General features: G+C 42.9%; 1 protein-coding gene across 1 annotated transcript in view; it reads left to right on the top strand.

The window, feature by feature from the left end:
- INSC (INSC spindle orientation adaptor protein) overlaps positions 1 to 3,268 on the top strand; it is a 118,904-nt gene extending 115,636 nt beyond the window's left edge. Inside the window, exon 13 of the mRNA XM_032427126.1 lies at positions 3,047 to 3,268. Coding sequence (XP_032283017.1) covers positions 3,047 to 3,175 — 129 coding nt within the window. The 3' untranslated portion in view covers positions 3,176 to 3,268. The remainder of the gene's footprint in view (positions 1 to 3,046) is intronic.
- The last annotated feature ends 12,455 nt before the right edge of the window (positions 3,269 to 15,723 follow it).

Genomic DNA, 15,723 nt, shown 5'->3' with positions numbered 1-15,723 from the left:
ACAGAATTGATTTTTCCTTAATGAGGCGGCTGTCAGTGGGCTGCTGGGCTTGTCTAATGCTTGGGTGTTTTCAGACTGTCTGGGAATGAGATCCTGGGATGACTGGCTGTTAACTCTCCGAGGGAAGCAGGGGCCCAGAGACAGGCTTCAGAAGGGGGAAGGGTCCTTTGAGCTCCAGGATGCTGAGGAAGGGGGTGCTCTGAGTTGGTTTGGGTTCCTGTCCTGCAGGCTTTCTGGGGAACCTGGGGAGATGAGGGTGTCTGTTTACCTTTGTGTTTTTTCAGGTCTGTTTCTAGTTCATTCCCTCTTTCCCTCTCCCTCTTCTCTCTTTTTTTCCCCCTCTTCTCTCTCTCTCTCCTCCTTTCTCCCCCCCATCTCTTGCTCTCCCTTGCTCTCTCTCCCTAAAAAAAAAAAAAAAAAAAGAACTACAGGCCAGGGAGCACCTGGGTGGCTCAGTCAGTTAAGCGTTCAACTCTTGATTTCAGCTCAGGTCATGATCTCAGGGTTGTGAGTTTGAGCCCTGCGCCAGGCTCCATGCTCAGCAGGGAGTCTGCTGGAGCTTCTCTCTCTCTCCCCCTCTGCCCCTACCTCCACTCTTTCTCCCTCTCTCCTTCCCTCCCCCCTTTTTTTCTCTCTCTTCCCCTCCCACTCTCTCTTCCTCCCTCTCCATCTCCCCCTCTCCCCCCCTTCTCCCACTTTCTCTCTCATTTTATTTTTTCCCTTTCTCTCCTCTAGAGCTTGCCTCCTCTCAGAGGTTTTTCTCTCTCTCTTTCCTTCCCTTTCTCTCCTTTTATCCCCTCAGCCCTCTCCCTGCCCCCCACTCCCTCCCCTTCCTCCCTTTCTGGCTCCTCACCTGCTCCTACCTCCATCCTGTTAGCCCCCCAACCCCAGGGCACTCTCTCTTTTTCTTTGTCACCATTTTTCTCTCTCTCCATCTCCCTCTTTTCTTTCACCAGTTCATCTCTGCCTCTCTGTTTTGGCTTTTCCTTCATGTTCCATTTCTCTGTTGTCTCTTTTTCTCTGTCTCTCTATTTTCTTCTTCTACCTCATTCTCTCTCCTCATGAGTCTATTTTCTCCCCATTTCTTTACCTTTCTTTGTCCCTCCCTCCCTCTTGCTTTAATTTTACCCCTGATGATCTAAAATACATCAGTGGCCTCAGAGCCTCCTCTGCGCCTCCTCTGCTGAAGATCTCAGGTTCCATTTTTTCTGTCACAAGTCAAGAGTAATAGAGTTATTTCTCCCAGTTGGAGCCAAAAGGAATCAGAAAGTGCTATGGAGTTCAACCTTTGTAGCTCTTAGGGGAAATCATACCCCAGGAGAGGCAGGACACACTAGTAACGGATAGTCTCCTGAGACGAGTGTCTCAGACCCTGCTCATGTGCATAGAGACATAAGTCCCTTCTCCTTAATCCACCTTGGACATGGCAGCACCTGTTCATCCAACAAGCAACTTACACCTTCCTCTCTTTCCACCAACTTGGTGATTTCTCAGCAATAGGTATAGGTAATGGGCCCTCTGCCTGCCTTGTACTCAATATAACCCCTTGTCCTGGGCTTGTCCCAGCCTTCCTGTGTGTATGGGTATGAGGGCCCTGGAGTGGGACTGCTGTGTGATCTCAGGAAGACCCCTTTCCCTCACTGAGCCTTCCAAACTGAAGATCATGATACTTACCTTATAGTATCCTGTAAAGATTAAATGAAATACTATGTGTAGATACTCAGTAAGTGTTGGTATTCCTTTTGTTTTTTGTTTGTTTGTTTGTTTTGTTTTTTTGCTTCTTCTGCTATTCCAGATATTCCCTTCTCTTTGTTTCCCGGGTAGGGGGGGCACTCTTCAGCTCTCGCCTTGTTCCCTGCTGTGTACAGGTACAAGAAAAGGGAAGGAATTAGCATTCATTGAGCACTTAGTATGCACTGCCTCAGCTGACTAGTAAAGAGCTCTAGGTAGGCGCACAGCCCACCTTAACAGTTTCAGGTTGCTCTAGCAATAGAACTCCAGTTTAAAGCCTTTCATTTGTTCTCTTTTTTTTTTCTAACAGACATTTATTAAGCCCTATGCCAACCCCTGTTCTACCTGTTATAGATACAGAAAAAAATAAAACAGAGCCTCTATCTTTGAGGAGCTCAGAATCTAGTGTTGGAGACAAACACCTCCAAACCAGTCGCAGTTGAGGTGAGAAGGTTGAGGTCAGCCCAGGGATCATAGGCGCACAGAGAAGGGAGGGACTGTCTCTGCTTCAAGGAATCAGGGAGGGCTTCCCAGAGGAGATGACGGTTGGCCAGGCCTCACAGGATAAATGCACCTGCTGGCTCGGAAAGAGGGGGGAGGGACTTTGTGCCACGGAGAAGAGCTGAGCAAGGGCATGGGGACATAAAACAGGAGAGAGCCCTCAGGGAAGAGTGAGATGCCCAGTGCAGGGGGACCTGGCCAATGGTATCATCTGCCCGCACCTCTCTTTCCGGCTCAGAACCTCCATCTCCTTCAGCTTTATGATCTCCCTTTCTCTTTCTTTTCCCTCTTTCTCATCCCATAATGCTTTGTCAGAACCTTGCTGAATTTATGGATCAATAAATAGCCCTTGCTATTCTCAGGTTACTCTAGGGACCTGGAAACAAGCATATCATTTCATTGATGCTTCTAGCAGTTATGGTCTCAAGCATGAACAAATCTTGAACTTAAATATTTCAGTAAGCTGATCAGATTTTTTTAAATGACAGATCTTTAGAACAACCAGGTTCCTAAGCTGATTGAAAAACCAAAATGGCAGGACCATTATTAAGATCATGAAGGCTTTCAGATGACATCCACCATAATGACCAAGGTACAAATGACACCAGATGGCCAAGTGATAAGGTTACCATAGTGACCAGGTGACCAGAAGGACCACTTCACTAAGGTGACAGGTGACCGAGGTGATGATTGACTCAAATTCACTGCTAAATGAGCCACTTCCTGAAATGCACTTCCCAGGGCAGTGGAGGGGGATACATGCCCCTGAGCAGAGCCTGGTCTGACTTGTGTCATCTCTTCTGTTTCTCCCCAGGCTGCGCTGCGTAGACTGGCCGGGGTGTGCCCTGAAGGCCTGCAGGACTCCGACTTCCAGCAGCTGGTCCAGCCCCGGCTTGTGGACTCTTTCTTACTCTGCAGCAACATGGAGGAGAGTTTTGTGTAGCGAGTGTGTGAGAGGAAAGGCATTTGGCCCCATTCTCATGCCCTCTCTGAGTACATACCTGTGAACACACCTGAGCACGCACCAGCTCCCTCACCTCCTTATTTATACTTAATTTATTTTTTACATGAAATGGACAGAGGGCTAAATATTCTAGCAACATCATCAGGCAGTCTGTGGGCCTGGGAGTCTTTTTTGTTTTTATCTCTGACTTCTGTGACTTTTCAGTTACAGATATTGAAATGTATCATGCCTAACATGACTTATTGTCATGGGCGATTTCCCGTCATCTTGCTTTTTCTACTCTCACTATGTAATCTTGCCTCGTTTTTCCCCCTTTTGGAACCAGAGTATGTAAACTGCCAGCAGTCTTTTGGCTTTTTTTTTTTTTTTTTAACTTGGCTTGCTCCTTTCTAAAAGATTTTAAATAAATTTCATAGTTGGACAGAATATACTAGAAGGAAGGTTTTATTCCTTAATGGATGAAATCATACAAAATGTGTCTTGTATTTTCGGATTACATTACATTACATCTTAGACCAAGTTCTTAATTCATAAGGTTTCATGTCACAAAATCCTTCCCAACTATTAAAACTGCATAGAGAGTTGTATTGTTTTCATAAGTGCACGAATGGGTCAAGTTCTGAGGGATTTAGTGAGAAATCAAAAAAATTTCCAAAGACCCCAGAAACTCAGTTTCCCTAGGCTTTTCTGCTCTTGTGTAACTTCCTGGCAACTAGGATCTTCAGAGGAGGTGTTAGTAAATGATATCTTTTCAAAAGTATACTTGAAAGTAGTGGTATGCTTGAGCTGGCTCCTACCAGCTTGCAAGGGACAACTGTGAGAATTTCTCCCCAGTTCTGCATTCAGTGATCTCATTTTGGTAGCTTGAAATTGGCAGTGGTGGGAGTATTTACATCTCAGAAATTAGATGATGTTATAACTTGGAGCTTTTTTTTTTTTTTTTTCCAGAGAGCTGGTTTACTGATATCAGTGCTTGAAAGTATCACAAAAATCTATAGCTCTTATACCCATTTTACAGATGAGGAAACAGAGGAAATTCTTTTTTTTCACATGAGAAAGTAAGTAAATGGAGCTGCAGTAGCAAGTAAATGGCAGGCCCTGGATCCAAGCCAAGGTCTTCTGAGTGCTTGTACCAAGCTTCCACTTTTTGGAATAAGATTTTTGATATATCTCACTGAGTTATGCAAATTATCTAAATGTTGACACCTTTCCTCATATGGTAACAAATTTTATTAAGATCACTTCTGATGTCATCATTTGCTTGAGAGCTCAAATTTTACCATTGGCCACAAACACTGTCAGTTGTTTTGCTTGGGGTGACAAGCTCACTTTGTTTTTGTGATGATGTCTACCAAATACTTCAGTCTCAGTAACCATAGTTTTTCTGTCAGTTATCCTCTCAAGTAAAAACAGTATTCCACGGGAAGCAAGGAGTTCCCTTTGCAATTCAAACAATCACACAGTGCCTTTTCCTTGAAACTGACACTCATCCTAGTTTGGCACACCGCAGAAGTGCCTGAAGTGTAATTCTCTTTTTAGCACCCAGAAGATGGAAAAAAGATGCCTAAAGGGTCAATATTTAATAAAGTTCATAATTTGTATTGCTTCATCCAGGGTATTTCTAACTGAAATTGGTAGTTGAAAAAAGTATTTTAAGGGTCGCAGTAAAGCATACGACGAGTGTAAGAACAGTTTGGTACTGCTACCTTGATCATATTAAGGTACGATTTTCCCTACCATTGCTTTTGCATGATTAGTGCAAGTATCAACAAGTGATGAAAGGTAAATAACACACAGTACTGAAGACCAGAGTTAGAAGACTGACACTACCTGACTTCAAAGCTTTCTGTAAAGCTACAGTAATTAAGATGGTGTGGTATTGGTGAAAGAATAGACAAATAGATTATGCAAACAGAATAGAGAGTGCAGAAATACAGCCCCATAAATATAGCCAACTGATCTTTGACAAAGGAGCAAAGACAGTAAAGTGGACCAAAGGTAATCTTTTCCACAAATGGTCCAGGGACAACTGAACATCCACAGACAGAAAGAAAAAACTGAATGTAGACACAGACTTTATATCTTTTGTGAAAACTCAAAATGGATCACACACCTGAATGTAAAACACAAAACTATAAAACTCTTAGAAGGTAACATAGGAGAAAATTGAGAGACTTTGGGTGTGGTGATGACTTTTTATTTATTTATTTATTTTTTATTTTATTTTATTTTTAAAGATTTTATTTATTTATTTGAGACAGAGAGAATGAGAGAGAGAGAGAGCACACGAGAGGGGGGAGGGTCAGAGGGAGAAGCAGGCTCCCTGCCGAGCAGGGAGCCCGATGCGGGACTCGATCCAGGGACTCCAGGATCATGACCTGAGCCGAAGGCAGTCGCTTAACCAACTGAGCCACCCAGGCGCCCTGGTGATGACTTTTTAGATCATCAAAGTTATGACCCATGAGAGAAATAATTGATGAGCCAGATTTTATTGAAATCAAAAACTTCTGCTCTGCGAAAGACAATGCTGAGAGAATGAGAAGACAAGCCAAGACAGGGAGACAATTCTGTGAAAGACACATTTGGTAAAGGTCTCATCTCCAAAATATACAAAGAACACTTAGAATTTGACAATAAGAAAATAAACAGTCTTATTAGAAAATAGGCCAAAGACCTTAACAGACACCTCACCAAGAAGATATATATCTATATCTATATCTATATATGGCAAATAAGCAAATGAAAAGATGCTCTGTATCATGTCATAAGGAAAATTTAATGAAAACAACAATGAGATACTACTACACACCCATCAGAAGGGCCCAAATCTGGAACACTGACAATGCCAATTCCAGCAAGGATGTAGAGCAAAGGAAACTTTAATTCATTGCTGCTGGGAATACAAATGGGACCAGTCACTTCATGAGACAGTTTGGCTGTTTCTTACAAAACTAAACATACAATTGTATGTCTTAGCATATATCTTAGCATACAATCCAGTAATCGTATACCTTGGTATTTACTCAAATGAGTTAAAAACATGTCCACACAAAAAACTCGCACATGGATGATTGTAGCAGCTTTACCCACGATTGCCAAAACTTGGAAATAACATGCAGCTTGTCCTGCCTCTCATAATTCTCACATTTGTGAATTATTATTGTTAATATTCCTATTTTTACCTTCCATTGCAGATGGGAATAAGAGGCTTGGAGAGGTTAAATAATGTTGCCAAAATCGAATACAGATGTGGGGATTGCACCCACAGCTGTCTGACTTTAAATGTTTATTGGGAAGAAAGCCGGCACTTAGCACCAGGCACCTACTAGAAGGTAGATATAGCTCTGGACTTCTGTAGAACCATAATCCTCCAGCAAACATACCATGAGGGTCTTCCCTGGGCCCAGGAAAGAAAAGTAAAAATGAGTAAGTGCTGGGATTACTTGGGGTTTTAGTTGTCAATAAGCTAGTGCCCTTAGAAAAGCTGTAAAACATAATGGTTAAAACAAATATGGGGTCCGCAGCCTATCTCATTTTGAATCCTGGCTCTACCCCTTACTCACTATGTGACTTTGGGCAAGGCACATAACCTCTCTGTGCCTCAGTTTCCTCCTCTGTAAGGTGGGATAAGGATAGTGCCTTGATCATAGAGTCGTTGTAAGAATTAAATGTGTTAAGACATGGAAAAGGCTTAGAATAATGCCTAATGACCAGTGCTCAATAAATGTGGCTGCAGTTAACATCCCCCAAATCCCACCTTTGCATCTATTCAGTTGCCTGGTCGCTCTTGACAGTGTCTCAAGTATAAACCCGTAGCGTATCAGAAGCAGACTTTAATCCTGCAAAGGGTGTAGGGACTATCTAGTCCCATCTCTACGTCCTACACTTTAACAAGACTTGCCCAGAATTACACAGCAAATTAATGGTAGAGCTGGGACTTGGAACCAAGAAATAACAACTACTATCCCCATAGCCCCCGTTTTGGGGAGCATCTGTTCTGCGCCAGGCACTGTAACATACATAACTTCACGAAATTTCTAAAATGACCGTGTTAAATTGTCATTATTAATCCCTTCTTATGAATAAGGAAACTGAGGTTTAGAGAGACTTTACATCTTGCCCAATGCCACATAAATGGTAACGGAAAACAGGATTTGAGCGAAGACTATCCGGCACCAAAGCCATGATCATTTCACTTTGGAGCACATACGTCTTATTGCATCCATGTGCACATAAGCCCAAACAGAAGATGCTTGATCTGAAAAACAGAAGTACAATGTTTTGGCAAATTCTGAACTTTCCCTTTGTTTGAAAAAAAATAGTTTTAGTTTTTAAGCACTGATACATGAGCTTAGATATTCACTTGTTAAAATTGCAGTAATAGATATGAAGATTAATTTCAGGGAGAAAGAGAATAGGAATGAGACAATGAAGTATAACTTAATCAAAATAGAAATCCCGGGTAGTTCCTGATCAATACCAGTAAAATGTCTAAAACAGCTACTCCTTCGTCTAGTTTCAGAATAAAGCATCAAAGACAAATCAAAGTAGATGCTCTGTGTTATCAATTCCATTTTTAAAGCCATGACAGCCTTTGAAAACAATTGTTTTAAAATTCCTTTTTGTTGGAGATTTCTGATGGTCCCTTTGTAGAGATCCTATTTATGTCTGTACCCTTATAGTCTCTTTCCCCGTGATTTTTATCTGTGGTTTCTCAAAAGCATTTGGGGCTATATATGACTGACAAAAGCAGAAATTAGAGATGAGTGTGTGTGTGTGAGAGAGAGAGAGAGAGAGAGAGAGATTGTCTCTGACTTGAGACCCTCAAAGGAAACCATGGAGTCCAAATAGAAATCCATAGAAAAATCCATAAAGGGCTATTTGCCTATTTTCAAATTTTGGATCATATAAAAACAAGACTCTTGTCAGTTTACCACATCATTTACATGGCATTTTCTTTAAAGTCTGTAGCCTTTCTCTTCTTCACTCTGAGACTGAATCAGTCCCACTGAGCCATGCACCACCACTAACCTTTAAAACACTCATTTCTCCCTTTACTGCCGGCCACAGTGACCACTTTGACAGCAAGGGATGTGGGAGTGACTACTTGTGGGAGTGAGGCTCCTCAGGCTTCCACTCTGAGGGAAGGCCAGTTGAGGGAGAAGCTTTCAGGGTGATTTTCAGCTCCATCTTACAGGCTTGGCTGCCCCCATGGCCCCCAGCTGTGTTGTGTTCTCCGCTAAATCCACTCTTGTCTTGGGGTACAAGGTGGGTGAGGAGCATGCCATTTTCAATGGTCTTTGAAAAATGTATTCTTTAGACTTCAAACATGTTAAAATGTAATAATGAACTTACCTATACTTTCAGAGTACTTCTAAAGTTAGAAGTTCATCTGGGGAGTTCCATTTAGATGGTTTGTTATGAGAAATGGTTTGTATGACCCATTGGAGGTAATTCACTGCCTTGTACCTGGTTGGCACTTTCCTTAGGGAGGTCTTTAGAGAGAATTTCCAATTTTGAACAAGACATTTAAAAGGCATATAGCAGGCAAGGAAAGTGGAGTTCTTTCCTTAAAATGCACATCCAACCTCCTCTCTCACCTCCAGAAGACAAATCCCATCTGATTTTCCAGCATTTTCCTCAAGGGGCCTAGTATTTGGGAATGACATGGAGTTCTCTTATGGGGTCTTTCAGACAATGATAAAGATGTACACAAAAGCGGAAGGTGCTCATGGATGTCAGATGTCACACCATCAAACAGGAAGCAAGTGGCCCTGGGTGAAGGCAGTCAACCTCTTCCTCTGAGGTCACTCCTCAGGAAGGTTCCCATCACTCCATCCATGCTGGCACCTCTGAGTCAAATGACCAGTGGACGTCTTCAGTTTCTAAGAGCTTGACCAGAATGGCCATGTCCTTGTCTATCTCCTGGCACCTGAGTTTGACGGCAATGTGGGGTACTCACAGGTGCTGGTGGGTCTTTCCTCCCCACAGTTGGCCACATGTGCGTCCCTCAGCTGTGCTCTATCTTCTGACTTTAAGATCAAGGCTTCCTTCACTTCCCTGAACCTCAGGTGAGTCATGGCTCTGGCAATGGAGACCCCAGAGAAGTAGGTGAGACTCGGGGATGTTCCCTTGCAAGAGACTTGGGGAGCCATTCCATAGCTTTCAGGTTACTATTTAACCTGTTTTTGTAGGATTGGCTGCTCACCATGATTATTGATCAAAGGACAGTGGGGGTCAATCTCCTTCTCCAAAGATCAGTCCGGGAGAGTCAGGGAGTGGGACACAGAGCTCATCGTCAGCATCTGCCTCATCCTATTGGCACATCCCATGGGCTGGGGTCCCCCAGCTGTCACCCCAAGCCTCCCTCAAACCAAACTCAAATTTTTAATACTTATTCATCAATTAAAATATCTTCCTTCTCTCCTTTGTTCCTTAGTGATAGTCCTCAACAGTTATGTGGCTCTCCTCCTGCTGCCAGAAACTTCCTGAACAATGGGAAACTCCTCAGGCCTGAAATCATGAAATTGCAGGATCACAAAATGCAATGAAAGATCCACATAATCCTGGCAAGGACTAGAACCAGAGAGCTCATGTAGTCCAAGCCAAAGACTCATATATCTGTTATTATTTACTGATCAGATGACATTTTGAACCTTGTAGATATTTTTAATTTCAGTATAGAGAAGATAGTGCTACATCCATACAGGGAAATACTATAAACGAAGTACCATAAATCTGTCAAGTTGATGCATCTTAAGATATTGTTGGATTTTAGGGCACCTGGGTGGCTCAGTTGGTTAAGCAGCTGCCTTCAGCTCAGGTCATGATCCCAGGGTCCTGGGATCGAGCCCTGCATCGGGCTCCCTGCTCAGTGGAGAGCCTGCTTCTCCCTCTCCCTCTCCCTCTGCCTGCCACTCTGCCTACTTGTGCTATCTCTCTGTCAAATAGATAAATAAAAAATATCTTTAAAAAAAAAAAAAAGATATTGTTGGATTTTAAAAAGTTATAAAAGATACCTACAATGCCATTTATATAAACACTGATATACACAAAATACTATGTATGTTTGTGGAAAAATTGTAGTTTAAATATTAATACATGGGTAGTGTTCTGGGTTAAGTTTTGCTCCCCCCTCCCAAATTCATATGTTGAGGTCCTAACCCCAGTACTTCAACATGACCCTATTTGGAAATAGAGTCATTGCAGACATAATTCGTTAGGATAATGTCACACTGGAATAGGGTGGGGCCCCTTCTTCAATATGATTGGTGACCTTATTGAAAGAGGAAATTTGGACACAGAGACAGGCACACAGGGCGAATGCCATATGAGGATGGAGTTATTCGGCCACAAGCCAAGGAACTTCCAGAAGCTAGGAGCAAGGCCTGGAACAAATCTTCCCCTTATCCCTTCAGAGGGAGCATGGCGCTGTCGACACCTTGGTCTCTAATGTCTAGACTCCAGAACTGTGAGACAATAAATTTCGGTCATTTAAGCTAATCAATTTGTGGTACTTCATAGTGGCAGCCCCAGGCAACTCACACAGGTGGGAAGATACACATGAACTTCAAGATAATTCTTATCCTGGGAAGGAAGGGGAGGGGATGGGATTAAGGAGGCATATAGAGGACCTTTATTTCGTTAATAATAAAAATAAAAGATCTGCCGTATTTATGGTAAAATCTTACTGTTAAATCTGGGCAGTGAACATCTGCGTGCTTGCATATTTTTCTCTGTACTTTTTCTTAATATGTGAAGTGTCCCAAAATGAATCAAAAAGCTATTTAGAGGGGCGCCTGGGTGGCTCAGTCGGTTGAGCGGCTGCCTTCAGTTCAGGTCATGGTCCCAGGGTCCTGGGATCAAGCCCCGCATCGGGCTCCCTGCTCAGCAGGGAGCCTGTTTCTCCCTCTGCCTGCCACTCCCCCTGCTTGTGCTCTCTCTCTCTGACAAATAAATAAATAAAATCTTTAAAGAAAAAAGCTATTTAGAGGAGTGTATGAGCACACCTGATTCTAAAGCTGCAATAAACTTAAAGCCCTGCCCTGTCTTTAGCGCTGAAGGGAAAGCCTGTGGGGTAAGAGGCTGAAGATGCCAAGGAGCAATCCAGGAGGGCTGTGCGGGGGGGACCCGGAGAGCCGGCATAAACCCGATTTATTTTTAGAAGCAGCCACCTATTCACTTGTTCGTCCCTTGAACATTTGTTATAATTGAGACCGCATCATTCATCTTGCTTTGGGGCTGAGATGTGAGGTCAGAGTTTTACCAATTAGAGGAGTAGATCTTTATGGAAAATACTGTCTCTGAAGCTAAAGCTCGCAGAATACCCAGTCTAGAGATAGCTCTTCGGGGCAGTGCGTGGTGTCATTTGATGTGTTAATCCTCGACTTGGAGACACTCAAGAATTCATACTGACATCTGCTGGACCTTTTGAATACTCCCTGGTCTAAGAACCAGGAATTCTGGAGCGCAGCTCCTGAAAAGGCTGCTTTCGGAGCTCTCTGCCCTGGGGCGGGTCTGGTAGCATGCTGGATATGCAACTTGAAATCAAATTTAAGATCTTTTGCTCACTGTACACATTTAGCATAATGCATCCATGACAGAATGAGGCAGGACATCTAGGGTATAATTAACAATCACTATTCTACGACAGTCTCAGCAACACAAATGCCAATTTGCTTGTCAAATTCCAACGAGAGAGGAAGGGGCCATGTGGTAACCATACAAAACAGAGTCCTTTTTGTTTTGAGGCCCCAACTCAGCAATCACTCTTGTTCTTGTGTAGCAGGAAAGGAAATCTTGTCTGATTCTGGTCCCCTGGGCTCTAGATGTACGTTCACTGCCTGAACATCTCTCCAGGATCAAATTCCAATCCCAGTGGGTTCTATGGGTCCTTGTGGGAGTCGGGAAAGATATAAATGGAGGTCCAAGAACCAAGAAGAGGCAAGTCGGAGAACTAACACCCAGCTCCTTTGCTTGGGGCATGCAGGCTACATGGCAATTAAAAGCTCTAATAGTTATTGGACTTTGTTTTTGCTTAATAGAGACAAGAAAGTGAATTACTACTTGATAACTGTGGTTTGTTTGACACGGAGATTTCTATCTAAAAGTGGGATTATCTTTGAAAATTAATGAAAAGAATTCCCTTGTGGTATAAATGTTAAAATCTACTTCTAGAAATAATAACGAAATTACTTTTATTTTCCTCCTGAAAAGGAACTATGGATCATGACACTAATAACTGTATTTTTATCCCTTCCACCCCATAGTCTCCCAATAGAAGAAAGAGTTGTATGATTTGAGTTAAAATTAAATTGTAAAGCAAATTTCACTCCTATTTTTCTATTATTGGATGAAAGTCAGTTCTCAGATTCTTTCTGTTTAAGAGACAAAATGAAGGAAAAGGGATAAGATTTATTAAGGTGCTTAACACTTTGCATGCATCCTTGGATTTTATTTTTAATGGATATTATTATACCCATTCTACAGATGAGACCCTTTGTGTCAAAGAGGTTCAATATTTTGCCCTCAATTTCATGACGAGCAAGCAGCAAATCCAGGATAGGAACCCAGTTTTGTGGGACTCAAAAGCCCATGCTCTTTCCCTTCTAGAACATTGTCTGTACTTGATTATAATCGCTGGATGCAAACATTTACCAAATTCTGAGGTCTCTTTTGCATACCTACGCAATTGAAATACATATATTGTCAGTGTTCAGACTCAAATCCTTTCTCTGTAATCTAATGTGGGAGAGAAGCAGAAGGTGAAAATGGCAGAGGGAGCTGTAGACAAAAAGTGATGGCAACAGAGGTGGAGCTTTGGTGTTATGGCCAAGGCAGGCACAGATCCAATAGGCGTGGGGCAGAGGAGCGGACCCTTCCCAACCCAGCCTGACTGGGGGAGGCCCGGCCCACACTCCCAAAGCCCCGAGTCCTGCTCCATCTCTAATCTGAGATGCCAGAGGCAAGTTTCCAACCTAGTCTTCCCTCCCAGGACACAGGGTAGTAACTCTAAGTATCACCTGGGTCACTCCATCTACTGTGCTCTTCACTGGGTTCTTTAAAAGACAACAACAGAATGCAGCCGAGAAGCATGCTGATCACGAAGCATGCTGATCAAATTTATTCATTTCATAAATGTTTATCTAGCACCTCTTCTTGATGTCATAGGACAGAATGCAGGTATACGGGCCATTTAGATCAGATATAAATCCCTGCTAAGTCGCTTACTAGTTAATCTAGGACTATTGTTTTATATCGTGGCAGCATATCCATAAACTGAGAATAACACCAGCTCATAGGGTTGTTGTAAGAATTTGAAATAATAGATGGGATGTGTCTAGTACACGGCCCCACACATTGAGGGTATAGAACAAAATGCTACTTATTATTGCTTTTTAAAATTATGTATTTAAAATGATTGATGCAATAGAGACTGTGATAGACCCAGGGACAGAAAAAAATGGAAGAATAAGGAACTTTCCCCATGCGCCTTTGAGAAGTACACATCTAGTATTTGAGCCAGACACATAAACTCGTCTGGATGACAGGATGAGGTGGGTCCCGTGACTGAGGTAAGGGCAAAGTGCTCTGGGAGCACCTTTTACAGTTTACTATTCGTTAACGCAAATATAATTTTATATTTTTTAAAAAAAGCTACACATCATATCAGGTCTAAAGATATCAGGGGCCTCTTGCCTCCATCAATGCACCTCACTAGAGTAAAGCTGTAAGCCAGGAATCTCTGGGCAAAGATGGAAATTAGATATTATTTCATGTATCAACTCTGATCATTGATAGTGGCCTCCTGCACAGCTATTTTGGTGGGAATTTGGAATAGAGCAGCATAGCATACTCTTCATCTAGAGACAGTGTATCAGAGTGGCTAAGGGCTTGGATTCCGGAGCCAGGCTGCTCCGTTGCTTGCTTAATCTCGGATAAGCTTCTTAACTTCTTCACGCTTTCGAGCCTTCATCTGTAAGATGCTGACAATAGCATTACCCGCATTGTGGAATTGTTGTTAGGAATAAATTGGTTAATTTAGTAAAGAGCTTAGAACAGCAACATATTTAGCTATTATTATTATTATTAGAATTAATTAGAAATCCCTGCCAGGGCTGAGGGAGGGAGGAGTGATGTAAGAAAAGTCAGTATTTACCATCTATTTCTGGGGCATTGTTTACTAGTCCTGATCTAAGTTCTCTCCTTCTGCCATATGCTGAGTTTTGAGCTCAGTTTTGTGGTTGTCAGCCCTTCCTACACGCCGCTAGTCCACGTTCTTTTTCAGCCTGAGCTAGTCCGTCCCACTTTCCTCTATCAGAGCCAACATCTAAGGGCAGACTGCTCATTCTTTGTGCAATAGCTCCAAATCCGGTCTTCAAAGTTCAGGGGGACAGAGTCCCAGCCACAGACACCTTTGTATTCTTCCAGCCGTGGTACCTAATGAATCACCTACTTTGTACTAGATTCTCTTTACACATCATCTCTGGTACTTCGAATAATCTGACAAAGATGTATTTACCAAGGAGGAAGTGAAAGCTGAGAGAATTTGAGTGGCAATTCACTTCTGGGGGTAAGACCTGGGATGCAAACTTTGATATTTTTGGTCTCAAAAGTCCGTGCTTCTTCCTTTTTTACCACATGCTGCATTCTGGAACCTACTGTTGTCAGCACTTGGTTCTAGCACAAGTTAGGATACGGAACTCTGCAGTGTTTGTCCTGAGGAATATTGGGAGCAAGGGGGAAGTTAGCAGGAGCTCCTAGAAAACAATGATAGACCAAATGCAGTCAGTAGGTTACATTACATGGCAAGAGGGAGTTTGCAAACATAATTAAGGTTATTGATCTTTAAAACGAGAGAGAGAGTATCCTGGAGTGTCCAGGTGAGTCCAATCTAACCGTAAGATCCTTTACAAGCAGAGAAAGTCAGAGATACGCAGTAGAAGAGGAAGAGAGATGTAGCAAAGAGGAAGACAGGTTCATGCATGAAAAGAATTGGAAGCTCCTTTGCTGGTTCTGGAATCCAGTTCATCAGTTCACTATTCAGCAGTGGGGTAGTTCAGCAGTTCACTATTCAAAGTGGGTAGCTATGGTCTACCCCACTTGTGGGCCTGGTATGGGAATCAGGCTGGACTGATGGGGGTCAGCAGAGCAGGGGGATGGGGAAGATTCAGAACTGCAGAGCAGGCGTGGTAGGAATGGCAGGCACAGTAGGGATGGTGGGACTGGGCCTCAGTGGAGGGGACGGGCAGGACCAGCAGCTTGAAGCCAGACAAGTAAGCCTATCCTAATTTCCGGAGTGTAGGACGAGGCTCCCATCCTTCTGGGTCCTATTGCCTCAGAAGATACCCAAGAGAGACAGAGGGAAAAAGGCAGGAGGTAGCTGGTGCACCCCTTGAAGAATTAATCTTGTAAGAGGACAAGAGTGCCTGGAACTTCCATTTCCAGCCGTGTGCCAGATTCGGGGTACCCTGATCGGCCCTCACTGAAAACAGGGCATCAGTTATAGACAACATCTTATTAAAGGC

Source organism: Phoca vitulina, unplaced genomic scaffold (assembly GCF_004348235.1).
Source record: "Phoca vitulina isolate PV1807 unplaced genomic scaffold, GSC_HSeal_1.0 scaffold36, whole genome shotgun sequence".
NCBI lineage: Eukaryota > Metazoa > Chordata > Mammalia > Carnivora > Phocidae > Phoca > Phoca vitulina.
Note: the sequence above shows the minus strand (reverse complement) of the source record. Positions and strands in the feature narration are given on the sequence as shown.